Genomic DNA, 24978 nt, shown 5'->3' on the forward strand with positions numbered 1-24978 from the left:
GTCAGTGAGACAAGAGTGAAGGGTGATTGGCTTCTAGATCATATCACACGTAACCCTTGATTTTTGAACGGTGGTCGCCTCAGTTACAACCTCTATTCGGTTGTTAAGTCTGACGTCACGCGTGACGTTTAGCAATACAAATATAATGAATTATTATTATTACTGCGGCATTTCGAAGAGAGCGCCTCAGCCAACGTTGGACCCGGATACACGTCACGACTTAACAACCGAATACAGCCAGTTTACAAGCCACTTGCTTTGACACAGTCCGTTTAGATAATCTAAAATGGCCGTTAAACGGTTCGGGCCGTAGAGTTGGCGAGAGAAAACAACCCAGTGCTCTACTTTAGATATTCTACGCCTTCGTTTATGAGTTTGAGTAATGTGTTGACTCTGTGAGCTGCCCTGCAGACCACAACATTGTGGGTGTAGCAATATGTGTAACAATGTGTGTGTGTGTGTGCATATCTGTCTGTTTGTCTGACTGTGTGTATGTGTGTATCTGTCTCTCTGTCTGTCTGACTGTATGTGTGTGTGTGTGTGTATCTGTCTGTCTGACTGTGTGTATCTGTCTGTCTGATTGTGTGTGTGTGTGTGTGTGTGTGTGTGTGCGTGTGTGTGTGCGTGCGTGGGTGTCTGACTGTGTGTATCTGTCTGTCTGACTGTCTGTGTGTGTGTGTGTATCTGTCTGTCTGTCTGACTGTGTGTGTATCTGTCTGTCTGTCTGACTGTGTGTGTCCAGTGCCTATGAGGTGATCAGGCTGAAGGGCTACACCTCCTGGGCCATCGGCATGTCCGTGGCCGACCTGGTGGAGACCATCATCAAGAACATGCACAAGGTGCACCCCGTGTCCACCCTGGTCCAGGTGAGGCTGCAGCACACACACACACACACACACACACACACACACACACACACACACACACACACACACACACACATGAAACTTGAAACACTCCATCCTTGCTGACATGTATTGCATACTTACACTGTAGCATGTAACACGCACACACGTGTACACACAAACACACACACACACACACACTCACCAAACATCATCATCATCAGCTATCGAATAATCTTAAGGCGAGAATGAGTGAAGATATCTAGGGATATAACACTCTCTCTCCCTCCCTTCCCCCCCTCCCTCTCTCCTTCCTCCCTCCCTCCCTCCCTCCCTCCAGGGCATGCACGGTGTGAAGGATGAGGTGTTCCTGAGCGTCCCCTGTGTCCTAGGCAACAGCGGGCTGACAGACGTCATCCACATGACCCTGAAGCCCGAGGAGGAGAAGCAGCTGGTGAAGAGCGCCGAGACCCTCTGGGACGTGCAGAAGGAGCTCGCCCTGTGAGGAGCCCCCCCTCCCCCTCTCCTCCATCAGCCCCCCCCCCCCCACGTCAGACACCCCACCTCCTGAGTCCACACACAGTAGAAAAAACCCACTACAATGGCTCTGTCTATCAACCCCACCCACCCCCAGATTCCACGCGCAGAAGAAAAAACCTCTATAGTGGCTTCATCTACCAACCCTATGCACACTAGTGATGTTGGAGGTAAAACAAAGTCATCTAGCTCATCCAATGGCCTTTGGCTAAAAGCGAAACGTTTTACGGCAGTAGTACGTGATTGGTTGAAGATCCAGAGGCATCGTTTACCTCTGCTACCGTAAGCCCCCCCCCCCCCCCCCCCCCCCCCCCGGAGTTTGAATTCTGAGAAGACGCCAAACCTGCAGACCTTAACTTGGCCTCCGCTCGTGTGGTCTGTCATCCTGCCTGAACCACATCGTAAGGCATAGGGTGTAACAGGTGATTAAGTGTTGTTTGTTTGCTTGTTTATTTGTTTATTTGTACGGTTGTTGTCGCTTCCCCATCTTCCTCACACTCCGTGTATGTAGAATGGTTTTTTTGGGGGCGGGAAAGTATTCGGTAATCAGGTCTTGGTTTCTCCATCTCCGAGTCTTCTCTAACTTGTTTGGTGTGTTTTTGATTTGAGTTTGGTCAGACAGAGCCATTCCGTTCTCTATGCAGAAGGCTTCTACTCGTAGCCATGACAACACAGCAGGAAATCAACGCTAGACCAACTTCCTGGGATACCAAAGTACCGTAGCGACCTACTCTAATGCCAGCCAAGAATCAATAACTACATTATGATTAAAATGAAGCCGGTATGTTTGTACTGCGCTAAAAACTGTAACTGTAGATTCTCACAGGGCTTTTCCCCCTGTGAGAGATGAATTCCTTGGGTATTGGTAGCAACAAGGTCAGGTTTACAGAAAGGCGACTCACTGCCACACATTATACCTTTTCCTGTTTTAAATGTCAACAACGTGATCTGTTCAACAATTCAGCAAACACACCAACCCCGACAGAGAACCGAATGGAAACCAGATGGCACTCCCTGTTTATGCTTGTATTACCCCTGTAAAACCCGCCTTGCGGCGACGATCCCGCTTGATAGTTGTTTTTTCCGTGGGCGCTTCTGTCCGTTGTTTTTATATTATAATTTAATCTAATTCGCTCTGTCTCCAAAATGACACACAAGTCCACAGTACGGTTTTCTGTTCGAAGGTCAGTAAGCTAGCAACCGACAATCAGTTGTAACTGACAACTCTACTCCTGTCTGACTCATGAATGAACTGCTGTACTGTACTGTACTGCCCTTGTCTGGGGCAGCTGTGTGTATACGTTCTGATTTGTGCTCCACCAACCAAATAAAACTACCAGGACGACGATAGAAGCATCTCTTTTGTCTCCCTTTTCTGTCTCTCTGTGTGTATGTGTCTGGGTCTCGCTACGCTATGCTAGCTATGGGCCGCTTTGTGTTTAGGTGTCAGTAATGTAGGCTGACTCAGCTGTTCTCCATGCATAGGCTGGAGCCACCCTACACATCTGCAGAGTAGGGGGATCTCACTGGAGGTCAGGTGGAGGTCACTGTACAGTAGGCCAGGGGGAGGCTGGTGGAGGTCACTATACAGGAGGCCAGGGTTAGGCTGGTGGAGGTAGAGATCGGAGGACGGGCTCATTGTAATGCATGGAACGGAATGAGAAATGTGTTTGAAGTCTTACAGGTCCCCGTATTTCAAAACTTTGAAACTTTAATCAGAATGATCCAGATCATTTTTTGCGATGCAGGATCAGATCAAGATGGCTGCTATCCCCTATACGACTCAAAACCTGCCAGATAGATCTGGTCCTGGACAGCAACAAATAAGATCATTTGTGTTTTAGATTTTTTGGGGGGGGGATTTTAAAAGCTTTGAGTCCAAACGGATATGCTGATACCACTGCAACACTATACTATACAGACTCCATCTGCATTTACAAAAGTCTGTTTTCAAAAACTACAATCATTATATTCATGACCTCTTATGTACATTGACTTAAACCAGGTGCAGCAGGACCACTAAGGGTCAGCTGTAACGTATGACTATATCATCCATATGTGTGTTTATATTTTTGGGGCATTTAGCAGACACTTTTATCCAAAGCTACTTATAGCAAATTTGTCTAAGTAAGTGAATCATCTATCGATCAGTCATCGCAAGAAAAAAGTAATCTAGGCTAGGGTCAGGGGCTCCGTGTGTGCGTGTGTGTCTACTCCACCCAGTCACGAAAGAAACACACCACAGGAGTCAATTGTGTCAAACCAGACTTTCTCTTTTATTCAACTGATTTACATAAAATTCTACAGATAAAAAAAAAAAAGAACAGATGTCTAATATTGTTGAAACATAAAACTGAAGACAACCCAACAGTAAATGTACTATAATACAATTCAAAGTGCATTTAGTAAAAGCTAATTTAAAGAGAGACCTGTCTGTATACTTGATAAAAAAGTTACACTTTTGATTAGTTTTTGATTGTTTTCCGATCCGTCCGAACTCAACAACCTTTAAATATCAACTGAAGAAGTAAAAGATGAGACTCTCAGACAGCTGAGAGTGTGGAGTGGATGATAAAAGAAAAGAAAAAGAAAAGCAGAAAAGCAGAAAAGATAAGAAACTGCAGAAAAGACAAAACCGCAGCAGAAGGGTTAAATAATCAATTATCTTCAATGTAATGCAGGGGGGTTCCCAAACTAGTTTGTCTCGTGACCCCAAATTGACATCAATCATTTCCTGTGACCCCAACAATGTGATTGGCTACTATGCCAACACATAACAATGATGTCCACGTGTATTCTAATTGCCTAAAAAATCCTCTAATTGGTTGGATATGAACCCCAAAACATAACACAGGCGACAGGTGCCATACACAGACAATGTTTGACTTCACACAAAATAAAAACATCTGTGTCTTTTTTATCAAATGAGCTAGACGTTAGCTAGATTTTCTAAGGGGACCCCAATTTAAAGACAGGGGACCCCCATGTCTGGGAACTCCTGTTGTCATGGCTTTGAATAGGAGCAGGTTGAGAGTCAAACCTTTCACCATCCGAACGGACACACACCGACATCGTACAGGAGTTGGAGACTGTGACTGGAGAGCAACTACATGATTGACAGATTGAAAAGTCATTGAGTCACTGTACACCATATTATTCTCCACTCTGGAGAGTTTTTTCCCTGGCTTATTCCTGGGGGGGGGGGGCTATGATTAGTGTGAGATCATATTGTTTGTATTATATGTATTGTTTATATTGTTTAGTTGCGAAGCACTTTGTGACATTTGTCTATGTAAAAAGAGCTGTACAAGTAAACTTGATTGATAAGACTGCTCAGCCAACACACTTACAACAGGCCCTGACCATGAGAGAAATACTGAGAAAAGAGAGAGAAAGAGAGGTCGATATGGGTCAAATCTCAGAGGTCTTTCCTCCATTCACCAACCTCACCAGGTCAATTTCTGTGGCTATATATTTGCCAAGGAAAGTATATTTGCACATACAGGAAATTGACTTGGTGAGGCACCAACCGCATAAAGCTCAATTTCCTGTATGTGCAAATGTACTTGGCCAAACACAAAAGAATACTGAATCGGACTCCTCGTGTCCTTTCTCATCATTCTAAAAAACAACAGTGAAGGAGAGACAGTCGTGTCTACCAAACATAAGCCCAGATCTCAGAAAAGCCATACTCCTGAAGTTAAACCCCCTATCATCTCCCTGAAGTGTTGAAGGAGAGACAGTTTGGTGCCTATCAAACTTAACCCCAGATCTCAGAGAAGCTATACTCCTGAAGGTGAACCCCTATCATCTCCCTGAAAGGTGGAAGGAGACAGTGAAGGAGAGGCAGTTTCGTGTCTATCAAACATAACCCCAGATCATAGAGAAGCCATACTCCTGAAGTTAGACCGCTATCATCTCTCTGAAAGGTTGGGCAGTGTATTTATACCAGAGGGTAACCTTCTCCTTTATGGGGGGACCCGGTCACCCTAGAAACACTCAGGCTGAATGTCAGAGAGGACAGAGCATACGAGCACACCAGGGGAGGCCGGTGGACGTAGAAATCGGAGGACAGGCTCAAGAGTGTTTGATAGCATTCTTCATTTAGTTCCGAGTATGACAATAAGGCCCATCCTCCGATTTTTACCTACACGTCCCCATCTCACACAGTTCTTCTGACATGATCACTCCAGGACTGCCTATTTCCCACATCAGTGGTTTCATCTGATGCATGGGGGAGAGTTGTTTAAATAGAAACAAACCAAGATGATATCTTCTTCATATATATATATATATATATAATTGGGGCACATCGTTTTGCTTTCTGTAACAAACTAACTGTAACATTAGTCCTACAAAGCTGTCTGAATCATAACTTTCATAACTATCATAACTTTCATAACCATCTCAACAAAAAGCTGATCTGAGGCCTGCTGCATATCCACAGAGTTCCAGTTGTCAAGTCTGTGAATGTCTGCTGTTGTGTAAACTATGAGCTCTCCTTTATGACAGCTAGAAAACCCAAAATCGGATTCATATTTGGACGCGTTTTTCGTCCAGGTCTTTTTCCAGAGGGGTTCCCTTGTGTTGCCATCCAGTGTGTTGCGGTGAGCAGGGTCCGCCTGCTGATTGGCTTGATGTTGACCAATCAACCGAGGAGGAAAGGTTGAATGTTGCACCGCAGGAGGGGGGGGACCCCAGAGAGAGAGAGAGAGAGAGAGAGAGAGAGAGAGAGAGAGAGACAGATAGATAGAGAGAGGGGGGGAGAGAGAGAGAGAGCAAGAGAGGGTGGGAGAGAGACAGGGGGGGATTCATGTGGGAGAGACAGCACTCTCTTAAAGAGATGGATGGAGAGAAAGAGGGGGGGAAGCTGTACAGATGGGAGAGGGGAAGATGGAGAGATGGACAGGGAGGGAGAGAGAGAGAGAGAGAGAGAGAGAGTGTGTGTGTATATCACTGATGTGTGTGTCCAGGGGAGAGGGGGAGACGGAGAGATGGACAGAAGAGAGAAAGAGAGAGAGAGAGTGTGTGTACGTGCGTGCGTGTGTGTGTGTGTGTGTGCGTGTGTACCACTGATGTGTGTGTCCAGGGGGGGTCAGTGTAGGTCAGTAGAGGTCGCTGAGGCCAGCGGTCTTGCGGGCTTTCTGCATGAGGGCTCGCAGCTGGAACTGTTTCCTGGACAGAAGACGCACATGCTGCAACAGGACGGGGGGGGGTCAGTCACACACACTCCCAGGAAGGGCAATGAAGAGAGACAGTTTGTGTGTGTGTGTGTGTATGTATGTAGGCGCGCATCAGAGAGAAATGTGAGTGAGTTCATGCATGTGAGAGTGAGTGAGTGTTGCTGTTTGCTGAGAATGTTCAAGAAGTGCGTGTGTGTGTGTGTGTGTGAGAGTGATGTGTGGGTTCATGTCTGTGTCTGTCCGTCCGTGTGTATCTGATTGTGTGTCTGTGTGTCTGTCTGTGTGTCTGTCTGTGTGTCTGTCTGTGTGTCTGTCTGTCTGTCTGTGTGTCTGTCTGTCCATGTCTCTCTGTTTGTCTGTCTGTCCGTCCCTCCTTATCCGTCCGTCCGTGTGTCTGTCTGTCCGTTTGTGTGTCTGTCTGTCTGTGTGTCTGTGTATTTGTGTGTCTGTCTGTCCATCTGTTGTCTGTCCGTCCTTATCCGTCCGTCCGTGTGTCTCACCTTGAGGAACACCTCCAGGTCTATGACCCCCCTGCGCAGGGCCTCCCCCAGGTAGAAGATGGTGTCCTCGATGGCGTTCTCCTCGGCGTACAGGTTGAGGATCTGCTTGTAGAGCGGCGCCGTGGGCACGATGACGTCGTCAATGTCGTTGTTCTCCGACTGGTTCTCCATCTTCTCCAGCGCTTCACTCAGCTCCTCGTCCTTACGCTTCAGCAGCTCCATGTTCCTGTCCACCTCCGTCTGACACACACACACACACACACACACACACACACACACAGGCGCGCACAGGCACACACACACAGATAGGCACACACACACACATAGGCACACATAGGCACACAGACAGACAGGCACAAGCACACACATAAATAAATAAATAAATAAGCAGACTAATCACCACTGGTGACCATGAGGCACGAGACAGAGAGGAGCCAGCAGAGATAATGAGAAAGAGAGAGAGAGATGATGATGGATAGCATGAGAGAGAGAGAAAAAAAAGAGAGCTGAAGAGAGAGAGATAAAGAGACAGAGGGAGGGAGAGGGGAGCGACTAAGGGACACACTTGACCTGCATCCCATTAACTCTAACCAAATGTACATTTGTGTATAGGGTGTGTGTGTGTGTGTGTGTGTGTGTGTACGCGTCAGAGACAAAACCACATCAGATATTCAGGCGTGTCCCCTTACGAGAGACAGAATAAGCGACTGAGAGATATAGAGAATAGAAAGCAAGAAAATCTACAGAATGAGAGAGAGAGAGAGAGAGAGAGAGAGAGAGAGAGAGAGAGAGAGGAATAGAAAGCGAAAGAAGCGACAGAACAAGAGACAAGAGAGGGTAAAAGAAAGCGGTCAAAGAGCACGCGGGCCTCACCACTTCCTGGTCCAGGCGTGACACCATCTCCTCCAGCTTCTGGTGGCCCTTCTTCAGGTCCTCCTCGGTCCGCTTCAGGGCGTCCAGCTCGGCCTGGGCCCGGTCCATCTCCTCCTTCATCCTCCAGCGCAGCTTGTCGCTCACCGCCGAGATCAGGGACGCCCGGATGGTGTCCTCCCCGATGGTGCCGTCCCTGCTGGGGCCTGGGAGAGGGGGAGGAGAGGGGAGAGAAGAGAGAGGGAGTTTTGAGTTTTTATTAGGAGTTTAGCCAATCTTCCAAGAGTCCTTACATTAAAACATTACAAAAATCAGTATTTCATTACTTCATACACTTTCAGTACATGTCAACAAACCTTCTGAAACATGGCATTAAAACACATTGAAAGGGAAAGGAAAGGAGGAGGGGAAGACAGAGGGAGAAGAGAGAGGGAGAGCGAGGAGAGGAGAGGAGGGAGAGAGAGAGAGAGAGAGAGAGAGAGAGAGAGGGAGGGAAGACCAAGGGAGTGGACGAGAGAGAGAGAAGACAGAGGGAGAGGAGGGAGGGAGAGGGAGAGGAGGGAGGGAGAGAGAGAAGACCGAGGGAGGGGAGGTAAGAGAGCAGGAAAGAGAGAAAGAAGACAGAGGGAGAGAGAAGGGAGGGGGAGAGAAGGGAGGGGGAGAGAAGGGAGGGGGATAGGAGACAGGGAAAGAGGGAGAGAGAAGTTACGGATCATTGTTCATACCAGAGAATGAATCATGATTGTTCATACGGATCATTGTTCAACTGAGACAAGGCAGCTAGAGGTCAGGATGGCGTGGGTTCCATTACCGCACAATGGGACTCAACCCTCCAACGTGTTTCATAGTAACGGGTTTGTCGGTGACAGAGTCATAATGGTGGAATGTGTTGGTAGGTTTTGCATTGCACGAGTCTACTGCGTGAGAGTCTACTGACTGTCACAATAGAGTAGACTCACACACAATAGACACACACAGTGTGTGTATGTGTGTATGTGTGTATGTATGTGTGTGTGTGTGTGGGTGTGTGAGAATGGTGTTAGCTAAGGTTGTAGGTTCAAATCCCACTGGGACCGTATATACACTGAACGTATGCATTCACTGTACTGCAAGTTGCAAATGGCGCATACATACATATATATATAGATCTAGATCTGTACCTATGGTATATATATGTTACGGTACATGTGGGAATACTGTACATGTGGGAAAACTATGGTTAGGGTTACGTGCTAGGATGCTAGGGTTAAGGTTAGGGTTAGGGGTAGGGTTAGGGTTAGACATGCCAGCATGTACAAAGTCACCCTAGCACCTAACCCTAACCCTAGTTTTCCCATATGTACCGTAACATATATATACATATACTATGTAGTGTGTCTGTAGGGTATCAGAGTAGTCAGCAATGTGAATGTCACCGTTAATCTCAGCCCTGAACACTGACAACTCTCCAGGCAACCTTATCCTTTCTCCGCACCCCCCCCCCCCTGCCCTCCATCCCCCTCTCCTCTATCTCCCCCTCCCCACTATGCCTCTCTACTCCGGCCCTAAATATAGCAGAAGACTGTAGCTGCCTCATAGACACTGAGGTCTAGATCTTCTCTAGGCCTGTAACAATTATGAAATAATTGTCTAATGGCAATTAAAATGTCTAATGGCAATCTTGACTGCGCTCCAACATGCTAACTAGCTAGCTGGCTAACAATAAAGAACATCGCGTTATCTAGATAGCTGGGGGGTATTCCATCAATGTCGCTAAAGGACAATCCAGACTTATGTTGATAAATCTCACGAGATCTCTTGCAAGACTTAACAAAATAAGCCTGGATTGTCCTTATGTTGCACATCACAACATGCTGATAGAACATGAACATGCTAAAAACACATAACTACACATACGGTAATTAGATGACACACAGTCCCTTTTTAATTGATGAGCACGATAGCATGATGAACATGATACATGTTCAAAAATACGTTTTATGATAATAAAGAGGCATGGTTTACTGCATAGGATGCTGTGTTATTACATTATCTGGGTCAGATAACAGTGAAACAATTATATTGTGAATCTCAATTATTTCTGAGACAATTAATTGTACAGCAACATTTTTAATTGTTACAGGTTTAGTCTTCTTAGACTAAGTTTAGGTTAGGTTAGGTTTGCGGGATGGTAAGCTTGCGAGGTCCACCCAGAGGCTAAATATAGCCCTGGTTTGGGCTGGGGACTGGGGGGGACGAGGGTGTGTGTGTGTGTGAGAGGACAGGCCTTTCCCTTCGGGGTCCACCACACCCTTTGGCCTTTAATGCCCCCCGCTCTGGTTACCGCGGCGACCTTTCAGGCGCTCCAGGAAGGTCGGGGTGAGCGTGAGTACAGACGTAAGCCAGAAGGTCAAAGGTGAAAGGTCAGGGTCAATGAAAGGCCACAGAACAAGCGGCAGCTTAACTTTGGCTGAGTTTGTGTGTCACCACAACACAACAGCAACCTATCGACCATTACAGTGGAGAGGCTGCTGTGAGAACAACGCTGTCTATGTATCAGACATACTGTCTTTATTGTGCTCAACAGAACCTCATAGATACCCTCACAGAAAGCTTACACTGACTCCCTGAAATAGTCATGAGGACTATAGGACTATTTCAGGGAGTAAAGCAGACCTCACAGCTAGGATATCTCTGAGGTTTGTATGCACACGGTAATTCTATTTTGGGACCATATCAATGGTGGGCTGATATAAATAATAATAATAATATTCATAAATATTTTGTTTTATTATTTGATTAAAATTCTGCTTTAGCCACAACACACTCTACTGGTCTGTCATCGATACAGTGTGAGTGTGTGTGTGTGTGTGTGTGTGTGTGTGTGCGTGGAGTTGTGTACTAATTCCTGTTGAAATATGTACCAATAACGATTGTATTGTATTCTGCCTGGACCATTCTAGCTCTCTGACCAGGCCAGGGACAGAGTCACCACCCTCTCCTGCCCTGTAACTGGCTATCACTGAATCTAGAAGAAGATGTTGAAGAACAGATGATTGCTTCCTGAACGGTTACAGTGCTGAAGATTTAAGACCCGCATCTTTTAGATTTCCACAAAACAGGGAAGGGGTGATTGCCAGGGTATGATTTATTTTTGAACAAATAAATCTGCATACGGTACTTATAAAAGTGTCTGTCCAAAATTACATTATGAAACCTAACGCTTTACGTAAGAGCATGTGTATTCTGACCCATCAAAAGTTCTGATAAGACAAACCTTGCGACAGAACTTTAATTCCCAGAAAGCAGTGCGGTGTGATACCTACCCACGGTGGAAACAGGAGTCTGGGAAGTGTAGTGTGTAGGGCCGGGTGTGGCAGGGTAGGAGGTCCCACCAGGGTACTGGTAACCCGGATAGCCACTAGAGAGAGAGACAACAACAAAGACCATATAACCAACCAAGAGCAACCCCTCCACTCAAACACAGCATTGCTATCAATTACAATTTCCTGCCCCACAAAACCAACATTGAACTGAAATTACACAGGGTCACTGTCAGCCAAGCACGAGAAGTACAGTATGCTGACTGTTCATTGGTTGATAAGGAAAATTATGTCATGGTCCCTGTGTGCTACTTACGTAAACCTCAAAACATTACATGTCAGAACTGGTTTGTGGACAAAGACTGTGAGAAGAGGCGTGGTTGTTACATTTACATTTTTTACATTTAGCAGGCACCTTAATCCAAAGTGACTTACAACAAATACATTATTGACTAAGTAAGTCTCTATCTTTCAGTCATAGCAGGACATCCATCCTTCAGTCATAGCAGGGAAAAGTAATCTATGCTCGGGCCAGGGGTAGTCTATCTATCTAGTTGTCTATCTATCTATCTATCTATCTATCTATCTAGTTGAAGAGGGGGCAGTGGTCTGGCGGACATCTTACCCAGGGGTGGGGTTAGGCCCGTAGGGGGAGACCGCAGGCATACCTGGCATGTAGGAGGCTGAGGGAAGACAGGGGGAGAGGGGGGGTTAGGTCACATAGCAACACCTGTAGGCTATGACAGCCTCACTGACGACGCACTGTGTGTGATTGCCATCTACTGGAAGAGGAGGGTACTGCACAAGTTTCAAGATGCACTCAAGTCTCAAGATATTTTATTGCATTTTATGATTTTAAAGCAATATTGAGAACTGGTTTCACTTTGACCTCCGACCTCTCACCTCTCTCTAAAACGACATTTAAAAAAATGATTAGATTAGACAACTTTATTGAGTACTGAGACAACGAAATGTAGTTTGGCATCTAACCAGATATGTTCAAATACAAGAGGCATAGTGCAAAAGACATGATAATGTAGACGGCGCAAGGTATTACACTACAGGTATTACAGTGACTATAAATAGGCTAAATGAATATAAAAGTGGATAAATCAGTGAAACAAACATATCAAGTGAGAATAAGACATACAAAATAATGGAGATAAACAGTTTGCAACAAAATATAGCAAATGTGTTGACAGCACAGTTACATCACACACACACACACACACAAACACACACACACAAACAGGGGTGTTGACGGGGGGACTCACGGTTGGGGGGTCCGGCAGCTTGGAAGGCCTGGTAAGGAGCCTGTGAGGTGGGCCGCGAAAACACGGGGGGCTCCTCCCCAAACACCACGATCATCACCTGGATCAGACCGTACAGGTCCGACTGGGGCTGGAACACACAGACACACACACACACACACACACACACACACACACACACACACACACACACACGTGAATCATTTAGCAGATGCTGAGTGCCAAGCAGGGAGGCATCGGGTACCATTTTTTATAGTCTTTGGTATGACACGCCCGGGGATGGAACTCACAACCTGCCAATCTCAGGGCGGACACTCTAACCGCAAGGCCACTAAGCTTGTTATTTATACGTGTATCACCTCATAATGAGTACAGTGCTTACATGTTTCCATTCATGTAGGTAAGGCAGGTAGATCTTGCCATTGGCATCGATGTGTTTGCCAGTCTTGATCATCATGGCACTGGTGGGCTTCACAAAGCAGATGGGGGGGTTGTAGGGGTATGTGTCCAGGAGCCACAGACACACAGGGATGTTGTAGACGTTTCCTAGCAGGGAAAGAAAGACGAGAAGGTGAAACATTTGTGAAACAGACCAATGTAAATGCTTTACAGTGTGTTTTAATAGTAACAAGATTTGTCAGTTACAGAATGGTGATATTGAGATGCTTTGTATTAGAAAGGTCTGTGTGTTTATTCTGTAATGGTCTGGAACGCAGTTGCTTCTTGTTCAAATGTTTGTTCATGGCGAGTTGAGAACTGCTACAAGAATTGCTACAAATCTGCGTTGTGGGGTCATTCATTCTGGTTTTGGCATTGAATACAGCGATGAGGGAACAAAAACAGTGAACAGAAACGCGTGTCGCAGAAATGGGTTTGGGTTTTATTCGATACCGGTGCCAAACCGATACTTTAAAAACGGTACCGGTACTTTAATCGGTACTTTTGATTGAAAAAAAAGTATATATATATAAACCTCGTTCCAAATTATTATGCAAATTGCATTTAAGTGTCATAAACATTTAATTTTTTGTTTTTCAATTAAACTCATGGATGGTATTGTGTCTCAGGGCTCTTTGGATCATTGAAATCAATCTCAGACACCTGTGATAATTAGTTTGCCAGGTGAGCCCAATCAAAGGAAAACTACTTAAGGAGGACGTTCCACATTATTAAGCAGGCCGCAGGTTTTAAGCAATATGGGAAAGAAAAAGGATCTCTCTGCTGCCGAAAAGAGTCAAATAGTGCAATACCTTGGACAAGGTATGAAAACATTAGATATTTCACGAAAACTAAAGCATGATCATCGTACTGTGAAGAGATTTGTGGCTGAATCAGATCACAGACGGGTTCGTGCAGATAAAGGCATAAAGAGGAAGGTTTCTGCAAGACAAATTCATCGGATTAGGAGAGCAGCCGCTAAAATGCCATTACAAAGCAGCAAACAGGTATTTGAAGCCGCTGGTTCCTCTGGAGTCCCGCGAACCTCAAGGTGTAGGATCCTCCAGAGGTTTGCAGTTGTGCGTAAACCTACTATTCGGCCACCCCTAACCAATGCTCACAAGCATAAACGGTTGCAGTGGGCTCAGAAATACATGAAGACTCATTTCCAATCAGTCTTGTTTACTGATGAGTGCCGTGCAACCCTGGATGGTCCAGATGGATGGAGTAGTGGATGGCCACCATGCATTTCTATTCGTTGGTTAGTTGACGTAGGTCGTTGCAGCATTCACATTGCGAGACGCTCATCGAACATTCCTGACACTGTCAGACATTTGTCGCAGGCTATCTTTGGTCGCAAGACATCTTTGAACCATACACACAGTACGACGGAGGACCACCATTTTGGACCCACAACCACAGATATTGCCACGGCTGGTGATATTTCGTCTGCGACAGGCCCAAAATCGCACAGTGTGTAGGAGGCTGAAGAGAAGGACGCTATCGCCTCCATTCTTACCTCTGTAACTGACTGGCACGGTTCCTGTCAAACTCATCAGGTCTCTCGTGGATCCATCATTGAACACTGAAGGACAGAAGTTTTGCATAAACTCAGGCAAGCAGACTAGACCGTGACGAGGGAAACAAATGCTAACTAAACCAAAAATATGATCATATACATATGGATACTTACATAAATGAGATCCTGTCGACTGGGACTTACCATAAGCATCCATAACAGGCTTCAGATCCTTGTACTGGGTGATGACGTTGGTGATCTCCCTCACAGTCAGGTCCCTGTATTTGTATTGCTGGACGATGAAGAAGAGAAGACGTGTGAAGACTGATAATATCACACGTTTCAATGTAAAACACCTGGACAGACTCACGTTAGCAAAGCTGGCTGGCCAAGTAAACAGTGCCCATAGAGGATGCCTCAGACGTGGAGGATGCTTGTGTGTGTGTGTGTGTGTGTGTGTGTGTGTGTGTGTGTGTGTGTGTGTTAGCTTCTGAGAGCTTTGCTTTGCTAACTTGAACTTAACTGGCTTGTTTTGCTCACCTTCAGCATTTTCTTCAGGGAACTTTCATTGACAACCGCCATGGCTGCTGGTTGAGTGTAGTGTCTTTCTATCCAAATAAATATGAATAGAAATGTATTTAAGAAAAAGAAAACAAAGAAAGGTTAGCTGTTCAGAGCTAGCCCTCGGCTAATGCTAGCAAGCCCAACCCAGGCCAGGGCCAGGTCCACTCGAATCAAAGTCCTCGGTTCGACGCGAGGAATGGCGTGTAAAAATGTCTTCCAACGTTGACTTTACTTTAGCGATCTGCTTTGTAACAGATGTCTCACGGCACGAATAGCAGAAATGTGGCAGGTTGACAGATGGAAAACTGCAGCTTAGATGCGATGATGATCAACAATAGACCACTTCCTGTATTTTGCTGCCGGTGCCCCCTGTCAAACATTCCGGTGGGACACGCACGACCAAGGATGACGAGGGTTCCACGATGACACTATGTGTCCACCACACCTAATCGGTTTACTGGCAACAAACAGCACATGGGGGGGGGGGGGGGGGGGGGGGGGGGGACATCTTAAAGGGGCAATCTGTAATTGGTACATCAAATGTTGGACTTTTAAATTAATGATGTACAGCCATTGATCGTTGAAGAATATAACGTCTGTCCCCATCAGAACCCCAAATATGAGATTTGACTCTCATGGATGGTCAGACCTGAGCTCTGTCTATGGAGTTGAGAGCTGTGACATTTCCCCAGCCTCATCCTTCAGTTGTTTAACAAAAAGGTGGTTTGTTGTTGTTTGAATTACAACTTGCCCCTTTAATATTAGTGGTTCATACAAAAATACACCAATTATACAAAATGTATATGAAGTAACTCATAGTTATATTAATGCAACCCATGTATGTTAACTAATGTATTTATTCTTGTTTTGTAATTTAACAATATCTGTGCTGTCTGGTCCTGTTTGGTTGTGTAAAAAAAAAAAAAAAATGTAAAAAATTAATTAAAAAACACCAATATATACAATAGGATATTTATTAAAATACATTTTACATGACTCTTACATAAAAAAACACGGTATAATTTTTTTGTACACAGATTGATCAGACCACATACTTATCGTATGACTTGTCACAATTAGTTAACATTTTATTTTAGGTGTTACCAGATAATCTATTTACAAATATCATTAGAAGGGCTGTGTTGTAACCAACAAAGCTACAACTAATATTAGTTCATCTTTCCAAATCAGTTAATAGCACTGTTTTCATAACACAGTGATTGCCATCGTAGCAGAAACGCCAAGACAGTTGATTTGAAGAATGTGGGAGATTTTATGATCCACACAGGCAAAAGACAAACTAAACATATTTCCTCACAACACTAAAAGCAGCGGCTAACAGCTGGTTTCATTTTCTTTGGGGAAAGGTAGACCATCTTCTATGTTCACAGTCACATAGGAATGTTCCTTTGTCGCTGAACGACCCTCTGTGTGCTTCTGGGATGGTTGCGAACCTGGAAAAGGAGGATAAGTACAGTGATCAGGGTGGTCTTGTGGTATTGAATACACCAGGGGAGGCTGGTGGAAGAGGTAGAGCAGGTAGAAATCGGAGGTCCGGCTTACTGTAATGCATGGAATGGAATGAGAAATGGTATCAAACACGTGTCCTGCATTTAATGCATTACATTGAGCCCATCCTCATGATTTCTACCTCAATCTGCCTCCCCTGGCATACACATCCACTAGCCTCAAGATGACGCAAGATAAGGACAGTGTTTTTTGAACACTTGTTTTCTACACAGGCCTTTTCCCTAGCCCCCCCCCAAACTTCTATTCCAACCTCAGTAAATGACCTTCTACACGATTTCAACTTAGAAATCACAAAAACCATTGATGATATTGCACCCATTAGATCCAAATGCATCTCTGGTAAGCAAAAAGCTCCCTGGAGAACTGCCCCATCCGTAAAGACCCCAAAAAGAGAATGTCGTAAAGCAGAGCGCAGATGGAGAAAAACAAACCTTCAAGTCCACTATGATATCTATAAAGAGAATCTTCAAAACTATAACTTAGAAATAAGAAGTGCCAGGCAATCATTTTTCTCTAAGATCATAAGCAATAACATCAATAATGCCCGCATCCTTTTCAGAACTGTTGACAGACTAACAAATCCCCCAACACCCATTGCTCAGGAATTTCACTCAACTAGTAAATGCAATGAGCTTGCATCCTTTTTTAACAATAAAATAGAAACCATTAGACAAAGCATTAGGTCTTCTGTGTCAGGCATGAAAAACATGTACCCATTAACAACCCCAAATAGGGCGGACATAACAACCATGTCACAATTTAACACCATTGATTACAAGACCCTAGATAAAATCATGTCACGTCTTAAACCATCCACCTGTGTCCTTGTCCTGCCAACAAGCTTTAAAAAAAACATATTTAGCTGCATGGCAGGCGAACTAATACAAATAATTAACACCTCCCTTTCATCAGGAATCTTCCCTGAAGCCCTGAAAACTGCAGTTATTAAGCCTCTACTAAAAAAGAACGGCCTAGACCCATTTGTACTAAACAACTACAGACCCATATCAAACCTTCCCTGTACAGGAAAAATTATTGAAATGGTTGCCGAACAACTTAGCAATTATTTGACCCTAAATGATCTCTTTGATGACTTTCAATCAGGCTTTCGCCCCCTACATAGCACTGAAACGGCCCTTATTAAGGTCCTTAATGACATTCGCGTAAACACAGACTCCGGGAAAATCTCAGTTTTGATACTACTAGATCTTAGTGCTGCCTTTGACACTGTAGACCATGACATTCTAATAGATAGACTAAAAACCTGGGTAGGACTTTCGAGCACTGCCCTAAACTGGTTTAGATCCTACCTACAGGACAGAAGCTACTATGTCTCCATTGGCAACTTTGTATCTGACCAAATTAAAATGACATGTGGGGTTCCCCAAGGGTCAATCCTTGGCCCCCTTCTATTCAATCTCTACATGCTTCCATTGGGACACATCATAAAAAAGAACAAAATTGCCTACCACAACTATGCGGATGACACTCAAATCAACATAGCCCTCTCACCAAACGACTATAGTCCCATTGACAATCTCTGTAAATGCATTGAGCAAATAAACGCCTGGATGACACAAAACTTCCTCCAACTAAACAAGGACAAAACAGAGATAATTGTATTCGGTGCACCTGACAAAAGATCGAAAGTCAGTGTAAAACTTGATTCTCTCTCTCTTCACACTAAAAAACAGGTCAGAAATCTTGGTGTAATTCTAGACTCCGATCTAAACTTCAACAGCCACATAAACTCGATAACTAAATCAGCCTACTATCACCTGAAAAACATAACAAGAATGAGAGGTTTCATGTCCAAGCAAGACCTTGAAAAACTCATCCATGCATTTGTTTCGAGTAGACTTGATTATTGTAATGGTCTACTAACAGGCCTATCTAAAGGAGCTGTTCGTAAATTGCAGCTCATCCAAAACGCCGCTGCTAGGGTCCTTACAAAAACAAAGACATTTGAACACATTACACCAATCCTGAGATCTCTGCACTGGCTACCAGTCTCTCAGAGAATTGAATTCAAAATCCTCCTAATTACATACAAATCACAAAATGGTCTTGGACCAAAATACATATCAGATCTCCTCCCACCCTATATTCCCGCAAGGTCCCTAAGGTCAGCTGAGACAAATCAGCTAATAATTCCAAGAGTAAAAACAAAACACGGTGCAGCAGCTTTCAGTCACGCTGCTGCATGCTCCTGGAACAAACTCCCTGAAGAAATCAAACAGGCCCAAACCCTTAAAATATTTAAATCTAAGCTAAAAACCTTCATGTTTTGCACCAGTTATGATTAAACACAAACACTTCTATCAATGTCTTTTTTCCATTAACTATTGTCTTTTTAAATGTTTTATCTATTTACTTCTTATATTTGCTTTTATTCATTGTAATTTTTATTTTCTTATGCTCCTCTTGCTGTATTTTTAAATAATGCATGTAAAGCACTTTGAATTGCCCCTGTTGTATGAAATGTGCTGTACTAATAAACTTGCCTTGCCTTGCCTTGCCTTGCCTTGCCTATTGCGGCCCAAGTGTGTTGGACTTTGCTCACAGATTCTGCGGGGTGTGGCCTGGGTCAGAAGGGTGACTCTCTCTTATCTGTTACAAGGCTACTGACATAGAAATAGAAGGAGTAGAACACACAGGTCCATTCGGTCAGAGGACAGCCTCATTGTAATGCAATTTAATTCCACTCCATTCCATCCAATACAATGAGCCTATCCTCCGATTTCTACCTCTAGAAGCCTCTACTGGTGTTCTACTCATTCTATTTCTATGACTTGTAATGTTGTTAAATGGAATATATGAGCAATATAGCACTGTGGGTGTGTGTGTGTGTGTGTGTGTGTGTGTGTGTGTGTGTGTGTGTGTGTGTGTGTGTGTGTCATGACCTGCTGGCTTAGACCTGTGTGTGATGTTTGTTATTGTGAACATGTGCATTCAGTTGTGCTGTGTGTAAATCGTTCACCATTTTAGTGCCGTCAAATAAGGAAATCATGTTCCACAGTTTATTGTGTGTGTGTGTGTGCGTGTGTGTGTGTGTGTGTGTTATTGGAAATAAACTGTGCAATATAGCATAGTGTGTGTGTGTGTGTGTGTGTGTGTGTGTGTACGTGCGTTCGTGCGTGTGTGTGTGTGTGTGTGTGTGTGTGTGTGTGTGTGTGTGATACTGACAGGTGGCCTGATCAGGTTCTGGACTGGGACGAACACACACAGGAGGCGCCTCCCCAAACGTTACAGTCATCACCTGGATCAGGCTGAACAGGTCACACTGAGTCTGGGAAAGGAATATACAGCCAGTTAGAGGCTGGTGGAGGTAGAAATCGGAGGAGGAGGACAGGCTCAGCTAAGGCACGGAATGGTATGATGAATGACATCAAACATACCATTCCTCACTTTGTTCCATGCATTACAATGAGCCTGTCCTCCGATTTCTACCTCCACCAGCCTCCCCTGAAACCATTATATTACATTTACATTTTTGGCATTCGGCAGACGCCTTTATCCAAAGCGACTTACAACAAATACATTTGTCTAAGCAAGTGAATCTGTGAGTCTGTCCATCAATCAACATAAGAAATGTTGTCGTTGTTGTCGCGAGTCGTCTCGACTTGTGGCAAAAGAAGTGTCAGACCTCTGGAGGGCCCCAACACCTAGCAGTGACTACATCTCCGGTGAATTCACCCCGGAGGAGTTCGCTGCTGCCCTCCAGCATCTAAAGCCAGGGAAAGCTCCGGGGCCTGATTCCATCTGCCCGGAGCTTATTCTCCATGCCGCACCCGCCTTGAAGTCCTGGCTGAGAGCGTTCCTCACTTCCTGTTTGCGCCAACTCAAGATCCCCAAAATCTGGCGAAGAGCCCTAGTTGTTGCGATCCCTAAACCGAATAAGCCTGAAGGGGACCCTAAGAGTTACCGTCCCATCTCTCTGTTATGCATCCCCTTCAAGATCCTCGAGCGTCTCATCTACGCCCGCATCGAACCAATTGTCGACCCGCTGCTCCCACGTGAGCAGGCCGGGTTCCGACGCGGGAGGTCGACCGTAGATCAAGTCACCCTTATGACTCAAGACATCGAGGATTGCTTTTCGGCAAAAAAGAAGGCCGGGGCCGTCTTTATAGACCTGACGGCTGCCTACGATACCGTATGGCATCGCGGCCTCTCCTGCAAGCTGCTCCGCCTGCTGCCGGACAGGCACATGGTCAGAATGATCATGGAGCTCATCCGTAACCGCAGCTTTACCCTCACCACCGGTCGCGGACAGCTAAGCAGGCTTCGACGCCTTAAGAACGGCGTCCCTCAGGGATCGGTCCTGGCCCCCCTCCTCTATAATATCTATACCTATGACCTGCCCAACACACTCTCGCGGAAGTACGCCTACGCAGACGACCTCGCAGTGGTGTACTCTGCTGGAAATTGGCAGTCTGTGGAGGGGATTCTGAGCCAGGACATGCAGACACTAGTGGCATACTTCCGGAAATGGAGATTGAAGCTTAGCGAGGCAAAGACGGTGTCGGCTGCCTTCCACCTTAACAACAGGGAGGCTAAACGTGAGCTTAGAGTACACCTAGATGGAACTTTCCTGCCATGTTCCGCTGAGCCAATCTATCTCGGCGTGACATTGGACAGGACGCTCACGTTTCGCCGACACCTCGAGTCACTGCGCAAGAAGTTAACAGCTCGTGTGGCGTTGATGAGGCGACTGGTTGGCTCGGGCTGGGGCGCCGGCGCAAGGACCTTGCGCACGGCAGCCCTAGCCCTCGTTTATTCAACTAGTGAATACTGCGCCCCAGTATGGTGTCGCAGTGCCCACACCCGCCTCATCGACTCGCCTATAAACGAAGCCTTGCGCATTGTGACAGGATGCCTGCGTCCTACCCCCGTGGACAACCTTCCCATCCTAGCAGGCATCCAGCCCGCAGGCCTCCGCCGCATGGGAGCCACAGCACGTCTCGCCTGCCGGGCCGCGGAGCTTAATAACCATCTGCTCCATGATAGGCTCACTATAACAGCGGAGCCCTCCCGGCGTCTCAAGTCGAGACACCCATTTGTGCCTGCCGCACAGGATCTCAGGCAGCAATGCAGAGATCTCAACATCAGTGCGGCAGGATGGGCGGATTATATGTGGCGCGCGGAGTGGGAGGCTAACACCTCCAAACTCCGCGACCACATCCCAGTCGCCGGCGCTGAGCCCCTCGGGATGGACTTGCCAAGGCTATCCTGGGTGAGGCTCAATCGTCTCCGGACCGGCGTCGGGCGTTTCCGCTCATCAATGCACAGATGGGGCTTGGCCCCAAATGCGTCGTGCGAGTGTGGCGCAGAGGACCAAACCGCAGACCATATTATCCTGGATTGCCCGGTGTACCACCCACCCAACGGGATGCATGGTCTGTCGGTATTAGATGACGAGACGATGACGTGGCTTCTGGAGGGGTGTCCAGAAATATAGCCCGGGTGAGCCCCTCAACCAGGTCTCGGGGTGGTAAAAGGGTAGCCCCTCGGCCCCGAGCCTGGTGGAGTGGAGAGGAAAAACAACTACCCATACGCCGAAGAAGAAGAACATAAGAAATAGTAATCTATGCCAAAACCAGGGGCCAAACCCATCAATATCTAACTGGCTATAGTGTTGTCTCCTTCATATGACTGTAATAAATCAGTGTGAACTGCCAAGTCACAAGAATGAGAGCACAGAAGTATGAACCATCGTTGTCTGTGAGGGACAAAACCTGCCTCTGTGGTTTGAGCTGTGAGCTGGTAGAATTAGTTGCTGAGTTTCTGTTTCTGCTCCTTCTTCTAGCATTGGGACTGCCAATGGCCCCTGGCTTGAGCATACTGTAGATGACTTTTTCTTGCTATGACTGATGGATAGATGATTCACTTACTTAGTCAAATGTACTCGTTGTAAGTAGCTTTGGATAAAGGCGTCTGCTAAATGCCAAAAATATAAATGTAACGTAAATGCACATTGTGACTAGAACCATGCTTTAGTACATGTGTTTAATGTATAGATAGATAGGTAGATAGATAGATAGATACAGTAGGTAGATAGATGAAATGCAAACAGAATGAAAAAAGCTGTGACATTTCTTCACAACACTCAATAACGTTTCGTTTGGGGCACTTAAGTGGCATAGCGCACTCACATAATCGCAAGATCCCTGGTTCGATTCCGGCCATCGACATATCCTGCATGTCATCTCACCTCTCTCTCAACCATCCCTCCTGTCAATCTCTATTCTCTCTATCCCAATAAAGCAGAAATGCCCTAAAAACATATATATATATATATATATATATATATATATATATATATATATATATAAAAAATAAATAAACCTGTTTCATCCACTCACATGTCTCCACTCCTGTAGGTAAGGGATGAGGATTTGACCATTGCTGTTGATGTGTTTGCTTGTCACCACCATCATTTCTCTGGTGGGCTTCACGTAGCAGATAGGTGCAGACTGCGGGTAGCTCTCCACCAGCCATAGGCAGACTGGGATGTTGTATTGTCTACCTGTGTGGAATTAGGGGAAACAGTAACATATTAGGACCTATTTGTACCAGGAGTGGCTGGTGGAGGTAGAAATCGGAGGCCGGGCTCATTGTCATGCATGGAACGAAAAGAGGAATGGTATCAATATCATTCCGTGTTACAAATAGCCCGTCATCCTCCGATTTCTACCTCCACCAGCCTCTCCTCTGGGACATATTGGGGGACACTCAATTTAGCAGAAATGCAAAATTGAAAATGTAAATAGAAGGCTTTCATTATGGAGAATAGCTTCCCAAGGAGTGTTCAAATATGTCCCAATGGGGAGGCTGGTGGAGGCAGAAATCGGAGGACGGGCCTCCACCAGCCTCCCCTGCCTTATCCTTGTGCATTAAAAATGGGTAATCCCATTGGGTATCTTGGACAATTCCAGACACAGCGTCCAATGGACTGACTGGGCTTGAAGTGGAATCGAAACCAATGATGTTGAAAAATCGGCCATTTAAATGTGAATGCTACAGTATGTAGGCTGCAGTATGATTGGCTCTCTCCTTTGCCATGTCATGGAGGATGACGAGACACGATTGGTTGTTACCGCTGTAGATCACAGGAATGGTCCCAGTCAGGCTCATTAAGTCCCTCGCTGAGCCGTCATTGAAAACTGGAGAAGATGGAAAGTCAACATCAATGGACTGCACTTATATAGTGTATTTAGTGCCTTATTCCAAAGCGCTTTACAATGGCCTCTCATTCAACCATTCACACCCACATTCACACACCAATGGCAGCAAACTACCATGCAAGGTGCCGGCCCTCTCATTGGGAGCAATTTGGGCTTCAGTGTCTTGCCCAAGGACACCTCAACATGTGGCCGGCCGGGGCTCGACCGCCAATCTGCCGACTTAACGATCATTAGTCGCTGGCTCTACCTCCTGCGCCACAGCCTCCTCTAGTGAACATATCAATGATGTTAGAGAAATTGCGCAGTTGTGGGTTGTAAAACTGCATATTCTGTACAATTTCAATCTCTAATCTGATTGTGATTGTGACAGCCCTCTCACTAGGTGCTGTGGGCTCATACCATATGGATTGGTTGCTGCAGGTCCTGGCTGGGCAGAGGCTGGATTAGGTGATCTGAGGCACCTGGTGAGTGGCCTACTTAAGCTGGCTGCTCACTCTGATTCTCCCTCTTCTCCTCCTTCCACCAGGTTTGGTTGGTTTGAGTTTAGGCTCTCTTTAGCTTTACTTTTACTTTAACACACCCTACAACATTTACACTACACCTTCCACTCATCCATACACTGCATTCACTACTGATGATACTGATTGACATATCTATTGTTACTTTGAAATACTTTCAGTTAGTTTATTAAATAAATACTTTTGTTATGATTTAAAGCATGTGTGGTCTCCCCTTATTTTGTGTACAGTCCCCTTGAGCCTGGGCTGTTACATGATCAAGAATGAAATAAACTCAAAAGTAGAAACTCAGGTCAAAACAGTTTCACCACAGCCAGGAAGAGCTGACCAGAGAGCATCCGTTTATAACATTTGTACATAAGTACGTGAATCAGCTTCAGCAACTCTGTGATGGGTAGAAGCAAAGTGGGATACTTGGAAAGGACCCAAGGACCCCACTAAATGTCTACCCACTATGATGTTGGTCTACTGTAGCACGGGAGGCTGGTGGAGGTAGAAATCGGAGGCCAGGACTCATCTTAATGTATGGACTGGAATGAGGAATGGTATCAACATCATCATCATCATCATCATCATCATCACATGTTTGATACTATTCCTCATTCTATTTCAGCCTGTCCTCCAACTTCTACCTCCACCAGCCTCCCCTGCACAGGGATGCAGTACTCACCATGTTTATCCATCATGGGTTGAAGGTTCTTATACTGAGAAATGGCA

The 24978-nt window shown here is 45.5% G+C and overlaps 2 protein-coding genes across 2 annotated transcripts in view; one reads left to right on the forward strand and one right to left on the reverse strand.

Moving 5' to 3' along the window:
* Positions 1-1350, forward strand: part of ldha (lactate dehydrogenase A4) — a gene marked incomplete at both ends in the record, with an annotated part of 7333 nt that extends 5983 nt beyond the window's left edge. Inside the window, 2 exons of the mRNA XM_080545279.1 lie at positions 743-866; positions 1186-1350. Of these exons, the coding sequence (XP_080401405.1) occupies positions 743-866; positions 1186-1350 (289 nt within the window). The remainder of the gene's footprint in view (positions 1-742; positions 867-1185) is intronic.
* A 2367-nt stretch (positions 1351-3717) lies between these two features.
* Positions 3718-15235, reverse strand: LOC308170563 (tumor susceptibility gene 101 protein). Its single transcript, XM_080545364.1, has 10 exons — positions 15006-15235; positions 14670-14757; positions 14466-14531; positions 12891-13054; positions 12512-12638; positions 11863-11920; positions 11241-11335; positions 7939-8141; positions 7066-7305; positions 3718-6577 (listed from the first exon to the last, which is right to left on the reverse strand). Exons 1-10 carry the CDS (start codon positions 15045-15047, stop codon positions 6488-6490), a joined length of 1173 nt encoding a protein of 390 aa, XP_080401490.1. The 5' UTR covers positions 15048-15235; the 3' UTR covers positions 3718-6487.
* Positions 15236-24978: the final 9743 nt, after the last annotated feature.

Source organism: Nansenia antarctica (genome assembly GCF_963989245.1).
Source record: "Nansenia antarctica genome assembly, chromosome: 14".
In the NCBI taxonomy this organism is placed as follows: Eukaryota; Metazoa; Chordata; class Actinopteri; order Argentiniformes; family Microstomatidae; genus Nansenia; species Nansenia antarctica.